At 40.7% G+C, this 13,805-nt stretch overlaps 1 protein-coding gene across 1 annotated transcript in view; it reads left to right on the forward strand.

Moving 5' to 3' along the window:
- The window catches only part of SNX7 (sorting nexin 7), a 100,747-nt gene that overhangs the window by 71,106 nt on the left and 15,836 nt on the right, over positions 1 to 13,805 (forward strand). Inside the window, exon 8 of the mRNA XM_004582020.3 lies at positions 5,434 to 5,586. Coding sequence (XP_004582077.2) covers positions 5,434 to 5,586 — 153 coding nt within the window. The remainder of the gene's footprint in view (positions 1 to 5,433; positions 5,587 to 13,805) is intronic.

Here is a 13,805-nt window from a genome sequence, read left to right on the forward strand (position 1 = left end):
TGGGATCTGCTGCTCTGTCTCTGCTCCTGGTCAAATCAAACAGACCAGCAGGATGGAGAATTCTTTGTCTGGATTCACCTCCCAAGTTCCCAGTGAAAGTCATTTCCCACCTGGTTGCTGGTGGCATTCGGGCTGCTGGTGGAATTCAGATTGCCGTTAGCTGAATGCCGCTGGAGTATCAGTCACTGCAACACCACACTGTTGTGTCCGCTGCTTTCCTGTGTCTGTCAGTCTCCAGGTACCCCTCTGCTGTTGTTCTGTCCTCTTCTATTTCATGGAATGTGTTTTCTCTGCTTCATCCTGATGAAATGTTTCTTCATCCATTTAAACATGTCCTTACCCTATTCCACCATCTTGATTCTCCATGAGGAGGGCTCTGAATATTAAGTGTAGCAACCAGGTCATGAATCAGTGCCTATACAGGATGTTGTTGCTGCAGGCGGGGCTTTACCTGAGATGCCACAGCACCACCAACCCCAAAATGTTTTGTTGTTGTTTTGTTTTTTAAACTGATTTGATGGATTCACTCTGTCATCAATCTCACTGTAGTGCATAGCAATTTTAGGCAGCAGAGCCTAAGCAGGAGAACCAAACCACATGGCTATAGTTGCTATTTGTACCTCTTGGTTCTTGATGTGGGCAACATGGTTAATAATGTCCCAAACCATGCAGATTGAAAGATTTGGCCGAATAATCCAGAAGAGGGACACTCTTAACCAATCACTGAGCTTTCTCTAGTTGATCCAGACTGTGTTTGAATTTGGCCTTTCAACTATGTCACTTTCAGTTTATCCACTAGCCACCTGTTACCTACTATTATTATAGTTTTTCAATAGTCATCCCATTAGATATCTTCTCTGATTTACCCAGTACACATACTCAAAGTAACAAATGTCCTCTTTGGGATAGTTCTATCCTGCAAAGTAAACAAGAAAGTGAGAAAATAGGGGCAGACTGTCTGGTGTAACAGGTTAAGCTTCTTCTGCAGTGCTGGAATCTCATATGGAAACCAGTTCAAGTCCTGACTGCTTTACCTTTGATCCAGCTTCCTGCTAATGGCCTGGGAAAGCAGAGGAGGATGACCCAAATGCTTGAGCTCCTATGCCTGTATGGGAGACTTAGAGGAAGCTCCTGGATCCTGGCTACAGATAGACACCACTCTGGCTCCCATAGCCATTTGAGGTGTGAACAGTGGGGGGAAGATCTCTTTCACTGCCTCTCCTCCTTCTGTAACTCTGCTTTGGAAATAAAATAAATATATTTTTTAAAAAGAGAGAAAGTAAAAAATAAAACACGCATTTTAATGTGAAGGTTATCCCTGTCACCGAAATAAAGCTCTTGCAGAGAATCCTATATAGGTTCCTAGGGATGTAAAAACACATATGGAAGCAAGGAAACAAGAATAATAGAGAAATGAAATTGCTTATTTTTAAAATAGTTCAAATCCCTGAAACATTTTTACTAATTCTGAGGCACCCATTTTCACTTCAGTGAAATAGAAATTCTTTTTTAAAACATTTTTTTTGTTTATTTTTGATGATGTTTACATAGCTGATGAAGGTTGGAAGGGTCAAGGATTAAGGGAAAGTGAGTGAGACCATTGTTTCCAAATTTTCTTTTTATTCCTACTGTATCTGGGGAAAGTGGGGAGATAAGGGAAGAAGCCACAGCCAACCTCCTGACTGCTACAGTACCTGCAGATGGGGAATGGCCACTCAATATCATCCCAGGGTTCCCAATGTAGAGCATGCTCCAAGGGTTCTGCTCAGGTGGCTTCAGTAGAAATGCTGTTGATCAAATGAGGAAATCCTGCCAGGGTCCATTGGTTGACATAGTCCAACTTAGAGTTTCCATTCACCTGGATACTTGTTATCAATGCTTGGCCTGGGTAGTTGTCCAATTTGTTCTGCCCTTCATCCTCTGCTGTTGTACCAGTTGTCTTCTGTAGGTTCCAATGTCCTGCCATATCCTCCATGTGTATATGGGCATGCCATCCATTGCTCTATCTTAGTTACTAAAGAGACTCAGTTGTGACTCATACACTCCACAGTCAGACCACAGATCCTGAAATTCTTCTCATGTTTGGATTTCTGAGTCTAGCAGTTCAACTGGGGGATCCCCAAAGAAGCCTCGTCTGAGGTGATCCCAGACCTGACTCGTGTGTATTTGCCAGAACAGGGTCTGGTTCGGTCTATCACCCACATCTTCCTACACACACACACACACACACACACACACACACACACACACACAGGTAGTTGAAATTGTTGCCTCATTTCTGTCTCCAGCCCAGTCTGATGCACCCCATACCCAGTTCACACCCATGTTGAGGTACACTACATTCATGTCCAGCCTATATATCCACCCCCATTCTGGCCCTCACACTCACCAGTGGAAACCACAACTCAGCCTGGACATTCCCTTACCTCCCCAACCAGGCCTGTTCACAGCCATAGATATTACGTCTGCCAGGGGTTGCTCTGAATCTGCTTGGCATAGCCCATCCTCCTCTTGGCCTTTGTCATTGGATGCTATAGCCTGACCTTTTCCAAGTCCCAACTCTGGTGGAGTGCTGCAGCCTAGCCTTGCCCAGTCGTCTCCTATCCCTGACTCATGCAAACCAGTATATGTGATAACCTAGCTCCATATTATCTGCACTCCAGCTTGGGTCCTTGATATGCCAGTGGGCTAAGTTTGGCCGGGTCCTGCCAGATTTGTCCCCCGCTCAAGAACCACCCCACACATTGGTTGAAGAATGGAGCTGCATTGCCTGGCCTGAACAATACCCAGGCTTGAACCACATGCTCACCAGCAGGAGCTATGCCCCAGCAGGTGAGTTTCTCAATTTCCCCCACCAGATCCGCTCCCCAGATCTCACATATGCCAGCAGATGTTAGACCCTTACTCAGCACAGTCTGCCCACTCCATCCTGGGCTTTGTATAAGCTGGAGAATGTTGCATTCCTGCCTGCCTGCCCTACACCCTATTCTTGGGTGTGTCTGTGGGTGCTGCAGCTTGGACTAGCATGACCTGTTCCAAACTGTTCCTAACCACAGTACTCATGAGTGTTGGAGAGTTCCATGTTCATGCCCAACTCAACCTGTCACTACCCCTGCTCTTAAGCAAACCAACAGGAATTGCAATTCCACAGGGGTGGTCCCACATATACACCATAGAATCTTCCCCCAGACCTGATTCTCTCACATGCTGGTTAGTGTCATAATAATGCCCAGCCTAATATTGCCCATCCCCTGTTCTGACTCACTGGTGGGTACTGTGATCCAATCCTGTCAGGTAGTCCCCAAGCCCTAGCTTTAATGTACACCAATGAGTAGTACTCAGCAGCTGATGATGCTAACCACCCCAACTGAGGTCTTCCAGGTGCACTGGTACATCAGTCTGACACTTAAAGGTTCTCCAGTTCCCCCTTCCTAACTGGTCAGTCTTAGTCTCCTTGCTTACTTGCCAGTTCAGTGGCCTTGTCAATTAATGGCCCTGAGTAGTCATCCCTTACCTGCAACATACTCCCTCAGCAGTCCTCCCTGCCACACATCCTCTTACCCCCTTCCCTGGACAATCTGCCCTCCATCTTCTGTTGTAGTATCAGATGTCCTCTGCAGGCCCCAATGGACTGCCACATCCTCCATGTGCATCTTGGTATGGCATCCACTGTTCCATGGAGGCGAAACATACCAGGGTGTGCCTGGTCCTCTCTGGGGCTCAGGAGCCCAGATCCCAGAGTACAGGGCACTAAATGGTCCAGGCCACGTCAGTCCCCCTCCAGGGCTTATGGGCCTAGCTCCTAATGCATGCACAGACCAAACAACCCTGGCCACGTCCAACCTTCTCTGGAGTTCATGGGTTCAGCTTCCAATGTGCATGTGAGCCTAAATGACCCAGGCCATGCCTGGCCCCCTCTGCAGCTCAGGGTCCTCGAAATAGGAATTCTTTTTTTTTTTTTTTTCTTTTATTACAGCCAGATATATACAGAGGAGAGACAGAGAGGAAGATCTTCCGTCCGATGATTCACTCCCCAAGTGAGCCGCAAAGGGCCGATGCGCGCCGATCCAAAGCCGGGAACCTGGAACCTCTTCCGGGTCTCCCACGCGGGTGCAGTGTCCCAATGCATTGGGCCGTCCTCAACTGCTTTCCCAGGCCACAAGCAGGGAGCTGGATGGGAAGTGGAGCTGCCGGGATTAGAATCGGCGCCCATATGGGATCCCGGGGCTTTCAAGGCGAGGACTTTAGCCGCTAGGCCACGCCGCCGGGCCCGAAATAGGAATTCTTAAGTGATAACCACATTCCAAGACATTCAGTCACAAAGTTATGGCCTTGTGTAATGCCCCATTATACTCACTCTGTTACAACCTTGTCAGTTTCTTGTTGTTACTGTCCAAGTCAAGCATGCTTCCATCTCAGGTAATTGGCTTTGCTTTCAGTTCTGCTTTAGGAATGTTTTCCCACTGCGATTTCCATGTTACTGATACCACATCTGCACTAGAGCGTCATTCACATGATAGTTTCTTATTTACACTTTCCCTGGTCACTTCATCTAAAATTGAAATCTCCTCACATTCCCAAGCTACCTTTCTGATTCATTTTCAACATTCAGGATTTGTTACCAACTAGTAATATCGTATTTTTTTCTCTTGTATGCAAGCAGTTTTATTTATTTGATTCACAACTCAATCTCCAGATCCTAGAAAAATAGCCTATAAAGACAAGGCCTTAGTATATGCTGAATGTGTGAATAGCATAAAGATATCATGTATTAGTAGGTACACTCATGCATAAACAGGCCACATTTGAAAGAATAAACACATGGATTACATACTCAAAGGCTGGTGTGTTGTAGAAGAGTGTAAATGCCAGAGTAAGCCTAGCTAATGGAGCATAGAAGGGGTCATGAATCTTAAGATAAACTACCTGTCTGTTAGCTATCAGGGGTAAACTTCAGTAAGCTAACAACCTGAGTATCCAGGGTGGATTCCATGGTCAGTCTGACCATGAGCTAATTGAGCTTTCTGGTAAGCAATTGAAAAATGGGAACCATGGAAAGTTGAAGTGAATGCAGTCATATCTTCTGACAGATATTATTACCAGAAATGATCATGGTAATGAGAACATTAATACAGTAGCATTTGGAGGTAATCTGAGTCTGATTTCTTTTGTTTCTTCAGTAGTGAAACTGAAACTCAAGGCTTAAGAGATTTAGCCAAGGTCAACTGCCAATCAGTGGAAGGCTTTAGGACAATAATCTATTACCCCGGCTGAATCCAGTGTTCTTTCTACCTTAACTAAAATGTATTCAGATAAAATACTGATACCCTTTAAAAATGTTACTTAAGCTGTTTCGATGTAATATTCAGCTGAAATTTGATGAATTCTCCTAGTGGCAATATGGTGATAGTGTGTCTTTGTGACCTAATTCAGCTTACAGAAGAGATTGGAAAACTTGAAGATAAAGTGGCATGTGCAAATAATGCCCTGAAAGCGGATTGGGAAAGATGGAAACAAAATATGCAGAACGATATCAAGTCAGCATTTACAGATATGGCTGAGGAGAATGTCCACTATTATGAACAGGTAATTAGAGATTTTGACATTGCTTCATTTTTTAAGTATTACAGTCTCTTTTACTTTCCACGTTTCCTGTGGTGAAAGACTACTAGAGACAAGAAGATGCTTTGCCCAACAGCTAAGGCACTGCAGGAAACCTGCATCCCATGTGGGAGCGCCCAAATTCTGTGTCTGGCTCTATGATCACTTCTCTCTACACAGCATTTTTTAAGCATGTGTTCTAAAACGTGTATTTTATTTATTATTTCTGAATTGATAAATATCTTTATTTTATAGTCTATAAAGCTTGCAGTTTGAAGATATTTTAAAATATTGTGTATTTTGAAAGACAAACTGATACTGATATTTGCATTCATTTGACAACAGTGAATTGAGCAGATAATATAATCTGACATTGCACAGTCCTTGCAGAGACCACAGCATTCAAAAATCAACACAATCTAGTCCTCATAAAGCTCCAAAGTTCCAGAGAGGGAAACAGTCACTTAAATCCCAACATCATAATAGACATGCTTTAAATTCCATTTCAGAAGGCCACAGTGGCAGTACCTAATCTAATCCAGAAGGAATGAGGAAGATTCCTCAAGGACAGACTTTCACTGAGACCTGAATGATGCAAGAGAGAAACAGCAGAAATAGCATATATACAAAGGCCTGGAAGTGAGAATGTACCCCTAGGGAACTGGGCTCTTGTTTGAGGGAAGAGGAGTGGAGCTGATGTTAAGTTAAAATATGAAATTAAGGATATTTTATGAGGTTACTCTTTTTCATTCATTCCAAGGGAAACAAGAGGTTGCATATTTTTCAGCAGGGAAGTGATATGTTTGGATTTGCCTTGTAGAATATGGGTCAGAGTTAAGTAAAAGTGGACCTAATGAGACCAGGTAAAGCATGGCTGTTGCAACCACAAAGACAGAAATCTGAAGTGATATGTGGGTTTCTTAGAGATGGGTTAGAGAGAGTGAGATGGTGCACGTTATTTTGTTTCATTTTGGTGTGGAATTAAAGGGAACACTTTCTAATGCTGCTTAATTTTTTTTCTTATTACTTTGTATTAGCAAGTTTAAGAAGCTAGAGATTTTACCATAAATATTAGATTTTTGAATGATGCAATATTTCAGTTTGATGAAAGATTCATTAATACTGGGCTTTCTTGCCATTTAATTGTTAAGCAAAAGCCCCTCTCCTTTTAAGTAAAACCCATTCATGTTTGCATTACATAATTATGTCAGAAAGCTGAGAGATTTACTCAGTTGTGCCCAGAAATTAGAAAATGCTATATATTATATATTAATCTCATTGTAATATGTAGGTATGGTTAGGTATAAAGATTTCATGACAAAGGCACATCATATATTTTCCTTTGAATAAATTTAAATTGTTGCAAATTTAGCCTGAATTTTTTTTTTAAGAGGACATGCTTGTTACAACTCTGTAGAACAAAACAGTGCTTCTTCAAAAAGGACTAAAGGAACAAAACTGTCATAAAGCAAATTGTGTTCTAGTAGTTTATATGAACATGTAATCTTATTAACTCTTTCCTCCAACTGAGTTATATTTCCAAGTGTTACTAAAATGTCTCAATTGCACTACATTTCGGATCTACAAATTTGAGGAATTGTTGGTTTTCTCTAGTGAGATTTCAAAAGACACCTTCATGAAAGTCCAGTCAAACAAGAGCAAATTTAAGAGCCTTTAAATATCAAAGATTTTTTAACAGCAGCAAGACTAGGAGGCTCAAACAGCAATCATCTGCTGCTTTCTGTTAACTTCTGAAAATCCCAAGTATATAGGGAAATGAAATGTTACAGAATCTTTCCATTGATTTTAATGGCATTGTAATAGAAATATCTTTTTCCTCAAAATTTGCATTGATAAGTTCCCACAGGGTTTGTTCTTACTGTAAAAAATGAAATGGGAATATGAATATTCGCCTTTGGATTTACCTGTGTGGGGTGAACTGCTTACAACTTGTTTATAAATATATAAACATATAAATATATATATAAACATATAAACATATAAATATATATAAACGTATATATATTTCCATTAAGCCTTGAATGAAAGATGCTATTCTAATTTTGTTGTATATGACCAATAATTCAGAATGAATTTATTATGTTGCTTCTCCCCTACTTTTATAATCCAAAGTTAGTAGCAGCTGTGATTTGATATTCAGTATTTTTTTAAAGATTTATTTTTTTTTTATTGGAAAGTCAGATACACAAAGAGGAGGAGAGACAGAGAGGAAGATCTTACATCTACTGATTCATTCCCCAGGTCGGTGCAAAGGCTGGAGCTGAGCCAATCCAAAGCCAGGAGCCTAGAGTTTCCTCCAGGTCTCCCACACTGTTTGGGCCATCCTCAGTTGCTTTCCCAGGCCACAAGCAGGGAGCTGGACAGAAAGTGGGGCCACCAGGATTAGAACTGACACCCATATGGGGTTCCAGTGTGTGCAAGATGAAGACTTTTACCACTAGGCTGCCACACCAGGCCCTAATATTCACTATTTTTAAAAAGTAGTAACATAGAAGGGATAGATTTCATAGATTTTCAAGAGGATATTTCCAAGAGGATAACCATACCTCCTCCCTACTTCTTTCAAGTCTTTTTCCTTCCATTCTTTAGTTTTCTTTCATTTTAATAGCTTGTTTTCAATTTATTTAATAATCACAAGAACACTGCAACACTTGTCATAATATTCAAGAAGTAAGATATAGAAGCACCAAAGTTATATCAGAATGTAAATAAGAACTAAAAGCAATCAAATCACAGGATGTTTATTTTATTACTACATGTTTTTGCATATATATTAACTACCATGTATCAAAGAAAAATATGATACTTGCCATGTGGGGCTAGCTTATTTTACTAAGCATAATGACTTCTAGTTGCATCCATTTTGTTCAAAAGACAGGATTTCATTCTTTTTTCATGACTGAGTAATTTTCCATAGTATATATGTACCACATTTTCTTTATGCAGTCATCAGTTGATGGTCATCTGAGATGATTACAAATCTTAGCTATTGTGAATTGAACTTAAAAACTTGGGGGTATGAATGTCTCTTTAATAACTTGATTTCAGGTTATTTGTGTAAATTCCCAGTACTGGAATGGTTGGGCCATATGGCATTCTGTTTTCTGAGGAATCTCCAGATTGTCTCCTATAATCGCTATACGAGCTCACAAGCCTACAAATGGTGTATTGATACGTTTTTTTTACTTTGTCCTAGACAGCATTTGTTATTACTATTATTTTAAATTTTTGTATGGTAGCCATTGTAGATGGATTGAATTTGAGTTGCGTTTATAAAACAACAACATTACGAGTAAAACTTCAAATCCAGTTGAAGAGTATGAATTGTTTTGAAGCACCATCTTTTTATAAATTATTAATACTTTAAAAGATTTATTTTCATTGGAAACGCAGATATACAGAGAGTAGGAGACACAGAGAGAAACATCTTCTGTCCTCTGGTTCCCTCCCCCAGCAGCTGCAAAGCTGGAAACAAGCCCATCAAAGGCCAAAAGTCAGGAGCCTCCTCTGAGTTTCCCATATGTTTACAGGGTCCCAAGGCTTTAGGCCATCCTCCACTGCTTTCCCAGGCCATAAGCAGGGAGATGGATGGGAAGTAGAGCAGCCAGAACACAAACTGGTGCCCATATGGGATACTGGAGCATGCAAGGCAAGGACTTTAGCCACTAAACTATTGCACCCCAGCACCCCTCTTTTATTTTTGAAGATTTATTTGTTTTTATTGGAAAGGCGAGACAGAGAGAAAGCTCTTGCATTCACTGGTTCACTCCCCAAATAACTGCAAAAGCCAGATCTGAGCCAAACCGAAGCCAAGAGTCAGGAGCTTCTACCAAGTCTCCCAAGGGAGTGTGGGATGCCAAGGCTCTGGCCGTTCTCCACTGTTTTCCCAAGCCACAAGCAGGGAGCTGGATGGGAAATGGAGCAGCCGAATAGGAACCACTGCTAATATGGGATCCCAGCATGCAAGGCAATGATTTAGCCACCAGGTTATCACACTGGATTCAGACATGCATCATTTTACAACAGTGATACATTCTGAGAAATGTGTTGTTAGGTAGTTTCATCTCTGTGGTAACTCCTGGAAGCCTGCTTAACAACGGGAGGCAACTGTGATACAGTATGCAACACTACCAAATGGACCCATAATGGTATCAGTGGCTGGTAACCCCAATATTGCCAACAGCAAATTGTTCATTGTACATTGATATACAAATAACCAAATGAAAATTATTTTTGCTAATGTAAAGAAACACAGAAAAAGTAAAATATGACATATTGGATAAGACACAAGGGGGGTTTACAGTTATTCCCTTAAAGATACAACAGATAATCTGTTGTTGCTGCTGCTGCTGTTGTGCTATTGCTATTGATGCCAATGGTGGTAATGAGGAAGAAGGCTTGAGAGAAAGGATTCTTTCTTGGCAGACATATTGAGTAATTTCTTATGGAAGTTTGATTGAATTCACTTACTTATCCTATGTCCTCTTACAAATGAATTTTTAGTTCCTGTTTGTACTTTGAAGTATGAAACTGCAGCTAACTGGGATGGCTTTAGAATAGCTTTATGCTTGCCAGGGACATTAGCTTTTGGAGAAATAAATGTGAAGGCAGAAGTTCAATTACATGGACAATCTTCTGCTTTCCCCAGGCACAGTAGCTGGATTGAAAAGAGAGTGTCCAGGACACAAACTTGCACCTATGTGGAACACTGGAATCACTGGCAGTTGTGTAACAGTATACAACACAGACTGGCCCCAGAAATTCCATCTTATTTTATTTTTGTTTTTGATCATGTTTACATTGTTGATTAAGGTGGGAAGGTTTGAGGAGTAGGAGAAAGTGGGTGAGACCAGTTTCTCCATTTTCTTTTTCTTCTTCCTGTGTCTGGGGAAAGGAGTGAGATAAGGGGAAAAGCTGCAGCCAGCCTCCCAATTGCCTCAGTGCCCAGTGGTGGGAAACAGCCACCCAATGTCATCCCAGGATCCCCCATGTGGAGTATCAGGGTATTTCAGAGCTATGAAAACCACTTGAGTAGAACGCTCAGGACAAAAATTACAGTCTTTTAAAGCTGAACATAAGAAAAATTGACGCTGTGCTTACGTGTATGAACTGAAAGGCGAAATGAAGAGAATCATTTTCCTAGACTTAATTCTAGCGAAGAATTTTTATGGTAACATGCCAGAAATGTAGGGACAAATTTTGGAGGTAGTTCAGGAAAGAACATCAGGCAATCCTCACTCATAGTTCTTAAAATTCAGTAAAGGAGCTTCAAATTCCAGAAAATCTAGCTGTTTCAGAGTCAGAGGCTCTGAAAGAATATGGCTTAGGAAAAATGAGCGATTCTAAAGAGGAAGTCAGTGAAATGGGTAAAGATTCAGGTATTATTGCACTTTGCTCAACATACAATGGAAGCAGTGATGAAAATGGACGATGCAGTGAATGCTGGAAATAGAAAGTAAGGAAGTGTAAAAAGGGCACAGTTCTGGAAGAAGTAGCATTATTGGGAAGAAAAATGTGAACAACTTCTGAACACTGTCAGAATTAAATGACAGGAAATGTGAGTAGCTTTTTGGGGAGTAAGAAATCTAAGAATTAGGAAGCTATACTAGGGCCCATTTCAATTGCTTAGTGCCTGAATCCTAACCTTGCAAGTGCCAAGATTGCATATGGGTACTCGTCCATGTCCCGGCTGCTCTACTTGCCATCATACTTACTGGTTATGGCATGGGAGAGCAGTAAAGGATGACCCAAAGTCTTGGGACCCTGCATGCATATTGGAGACTTGGAAGAAGCTCCTGGCTCCTGGCTTCGGATCGACTCAGCTCCAGTCATCATGGCCATTTGTGAAATGAACCAGGGAATAGACTTTTCACTCTGTCTGCCCTTTTCTCCACAAATCTGATCTGCCTTTTCAATAAAATTAGATAGATCCTCAAAGAAAACCAAGCTATAGTAAAATAATTTTCTAATGAAAACTAAGTAATGGAATTTGAGAAAACAAAGCTACCTCATTTTTCTTTTACTCCTCTTTTCTCCATCAAGAAAAATGAAAGTGTAAATTGAAAAGATTAGACAAATACAAACAGGAAATAGCTGAAATCCAGGATATCTTCTTAATACTAATATATTTGAAATAGAGAGTGGGAGAGAGTGCTGTGTTCATTGGTCACTCCCCGAATGGTTGCAACAGCCAGATTTAGGCCAGTGGAAACCATGAACCCAGAACTCCATCATGGTCTCCCACATACATGTCATGAATCCAAGTGTTTGGACCGTCTTCTGCTGCATTCCCAGACACATTAGCAAAAACCTGGATAGGAAATGAAACAACGACGCAGCTTGTACTTGAACTGTGCTCCAGTGTGGGACAACAGTGTCCCAGGTGGCATCTTAACCAGTCGTGCCAGCATGCCTACCTCCAAATCCAGCATATTTAGGGATAATAAGACCAAAACTCTTCATTTCCAATGAAAGAGAAGTCTGGTCTGTTTTCTTCATTGTTAGCAAATGTCTGGGATGGCTTAGGGAATAAATGGTGCTTTATTTAACTCATAGTTTTGGGAGCTCAGAGAATGAACAAAGACCTTGGCTTTAACAAGGACCCCACTGCAGAAGATGAAGCTTGGACTGAAGAAGGGTTGTATGTGGAGCCAGGACACTGAGCGAGAGCAAGAGACTGGGCGTATAGGGCTTGACATAGGCTTTTGTGACAACCTTTCACAAGAACTGCCTTGCAAACGCATATTACAAATTACACTGCACGTCACTTCCTACAACCTTTCACAACAACTGCCTTGCAAGCGCATATTACAAATTACACTGCACATCACTTCCTAAAATTTTCAGCACTTCTCAATAGCACCACCTCAGAGACCAAACGATTAACACGAACTTTTGGAGGATGTTCAGCTTCCACATCATATAATCTGGATGTGTTATTCCAATGAGTGTTGTATAAGCTCTTTCCTCACCAGTCTTAAAGCAGTGCTCATGAAACAGTCGTTGAAGTCCATTAGGGAATGGCTGATAGCCCTTCACTTACCCAGAAGAAATACAAGTCAAATTCTTTCTAGGTATATTAAAGCAACTGGTTCCAGAGAGAGTCATTGAGAATTCTAAAGTAGTTAATTTCCTCTGTAAGTTCTGATGCATGCCACACATAAGCCATAGCTGCCAATTTTGGAGAGAACAGGATGCAAGTGGTAGATTTGCCCAGACAGTTGGTTAGGATTGTTTTGAGCCTAAGGCAGAACAGGTGGTGTTCTGAATTTTCTTAAAAATTGTGTTGAAAGATCCATATTGACCTATATTGAATCATTGGATTTGTTTTTTTACTGGCTATGTCTCAGGATTAATCTGAATTAAAAGATACCTCTTTAAGTTAAATTACTTTTTTCCCCCTAAAAGCAATCTAGAATTATCTAGGAAAGGTCTTTATAGACTCCTTGTCAGATTGCTTAAACATGACTCCTAACAATTACCAAAGCCTTACCTGCACTCCTGGACTTTGGAAGGAAGATAGACACGTTGATATTGCCAAAACAGCTCTGTGAACAGAATAAGATTGTGTCTGTGGGATTCTGAGTAGGGTGTCAGAGCTACATCATGCTTTGAAGATTTGAAGACTAGATTTCCTTCAAAACAAGTGTACCAGCTTGAGAGACTAAGCAGCTTAGAAATTTAATCAAGCTAATAACTTTTATCCTGTTTTTTTAATCTATGGATCCTCTAAGTGATTTTGATGTTTATCAAAGGCAAAACATGAGTTTTTCATTTTCGTCATGCTATTAAATGGAACTCTTGAATATCTAGGAGGTTCTGCCTTGTGTTTCTAATATGAAGACCAACACTTTTGATTATTGAATGATTAAGCTAGTCCTCCATTTTTTTTAACAACCAAACCATGTAAATCCTTTCTATTCCCTCTTGGTAAGAAATTGGTTATTATTAAGGCAAACATGTGGCATTTAACCTTTTGGGATTGGCTCATTTCCCACATGTTTGCCTTAATTTAAGATGATATGATGTTATGTATAACATGTTATGTTTTGAATGTTATATGTTGTGTATAAACTAAAATTGAAGTATAGGTGAGGTGGTCACAGAAGGTGACTGGGAACTCGCCTTTATCTTTAACATATTGGTTACTCATTACTATGTCAATTAATTCTATAATGATGTAA

Source organism: Ochotona princeps, chromosome 2 (genome assembly GCF_030435755.1).
Source record: "Ochotona princeps isolate mOchPri1 chromosome 2, mOchPri1.hap1, whole genome shotgun sequence".
Classification (NCBI taxonomy): Eukaryota; Metazoa; Chordata; class Mammalia; order Lagomorpha; family Ochotonidae; genus Ochotona; species Ochotona princeps.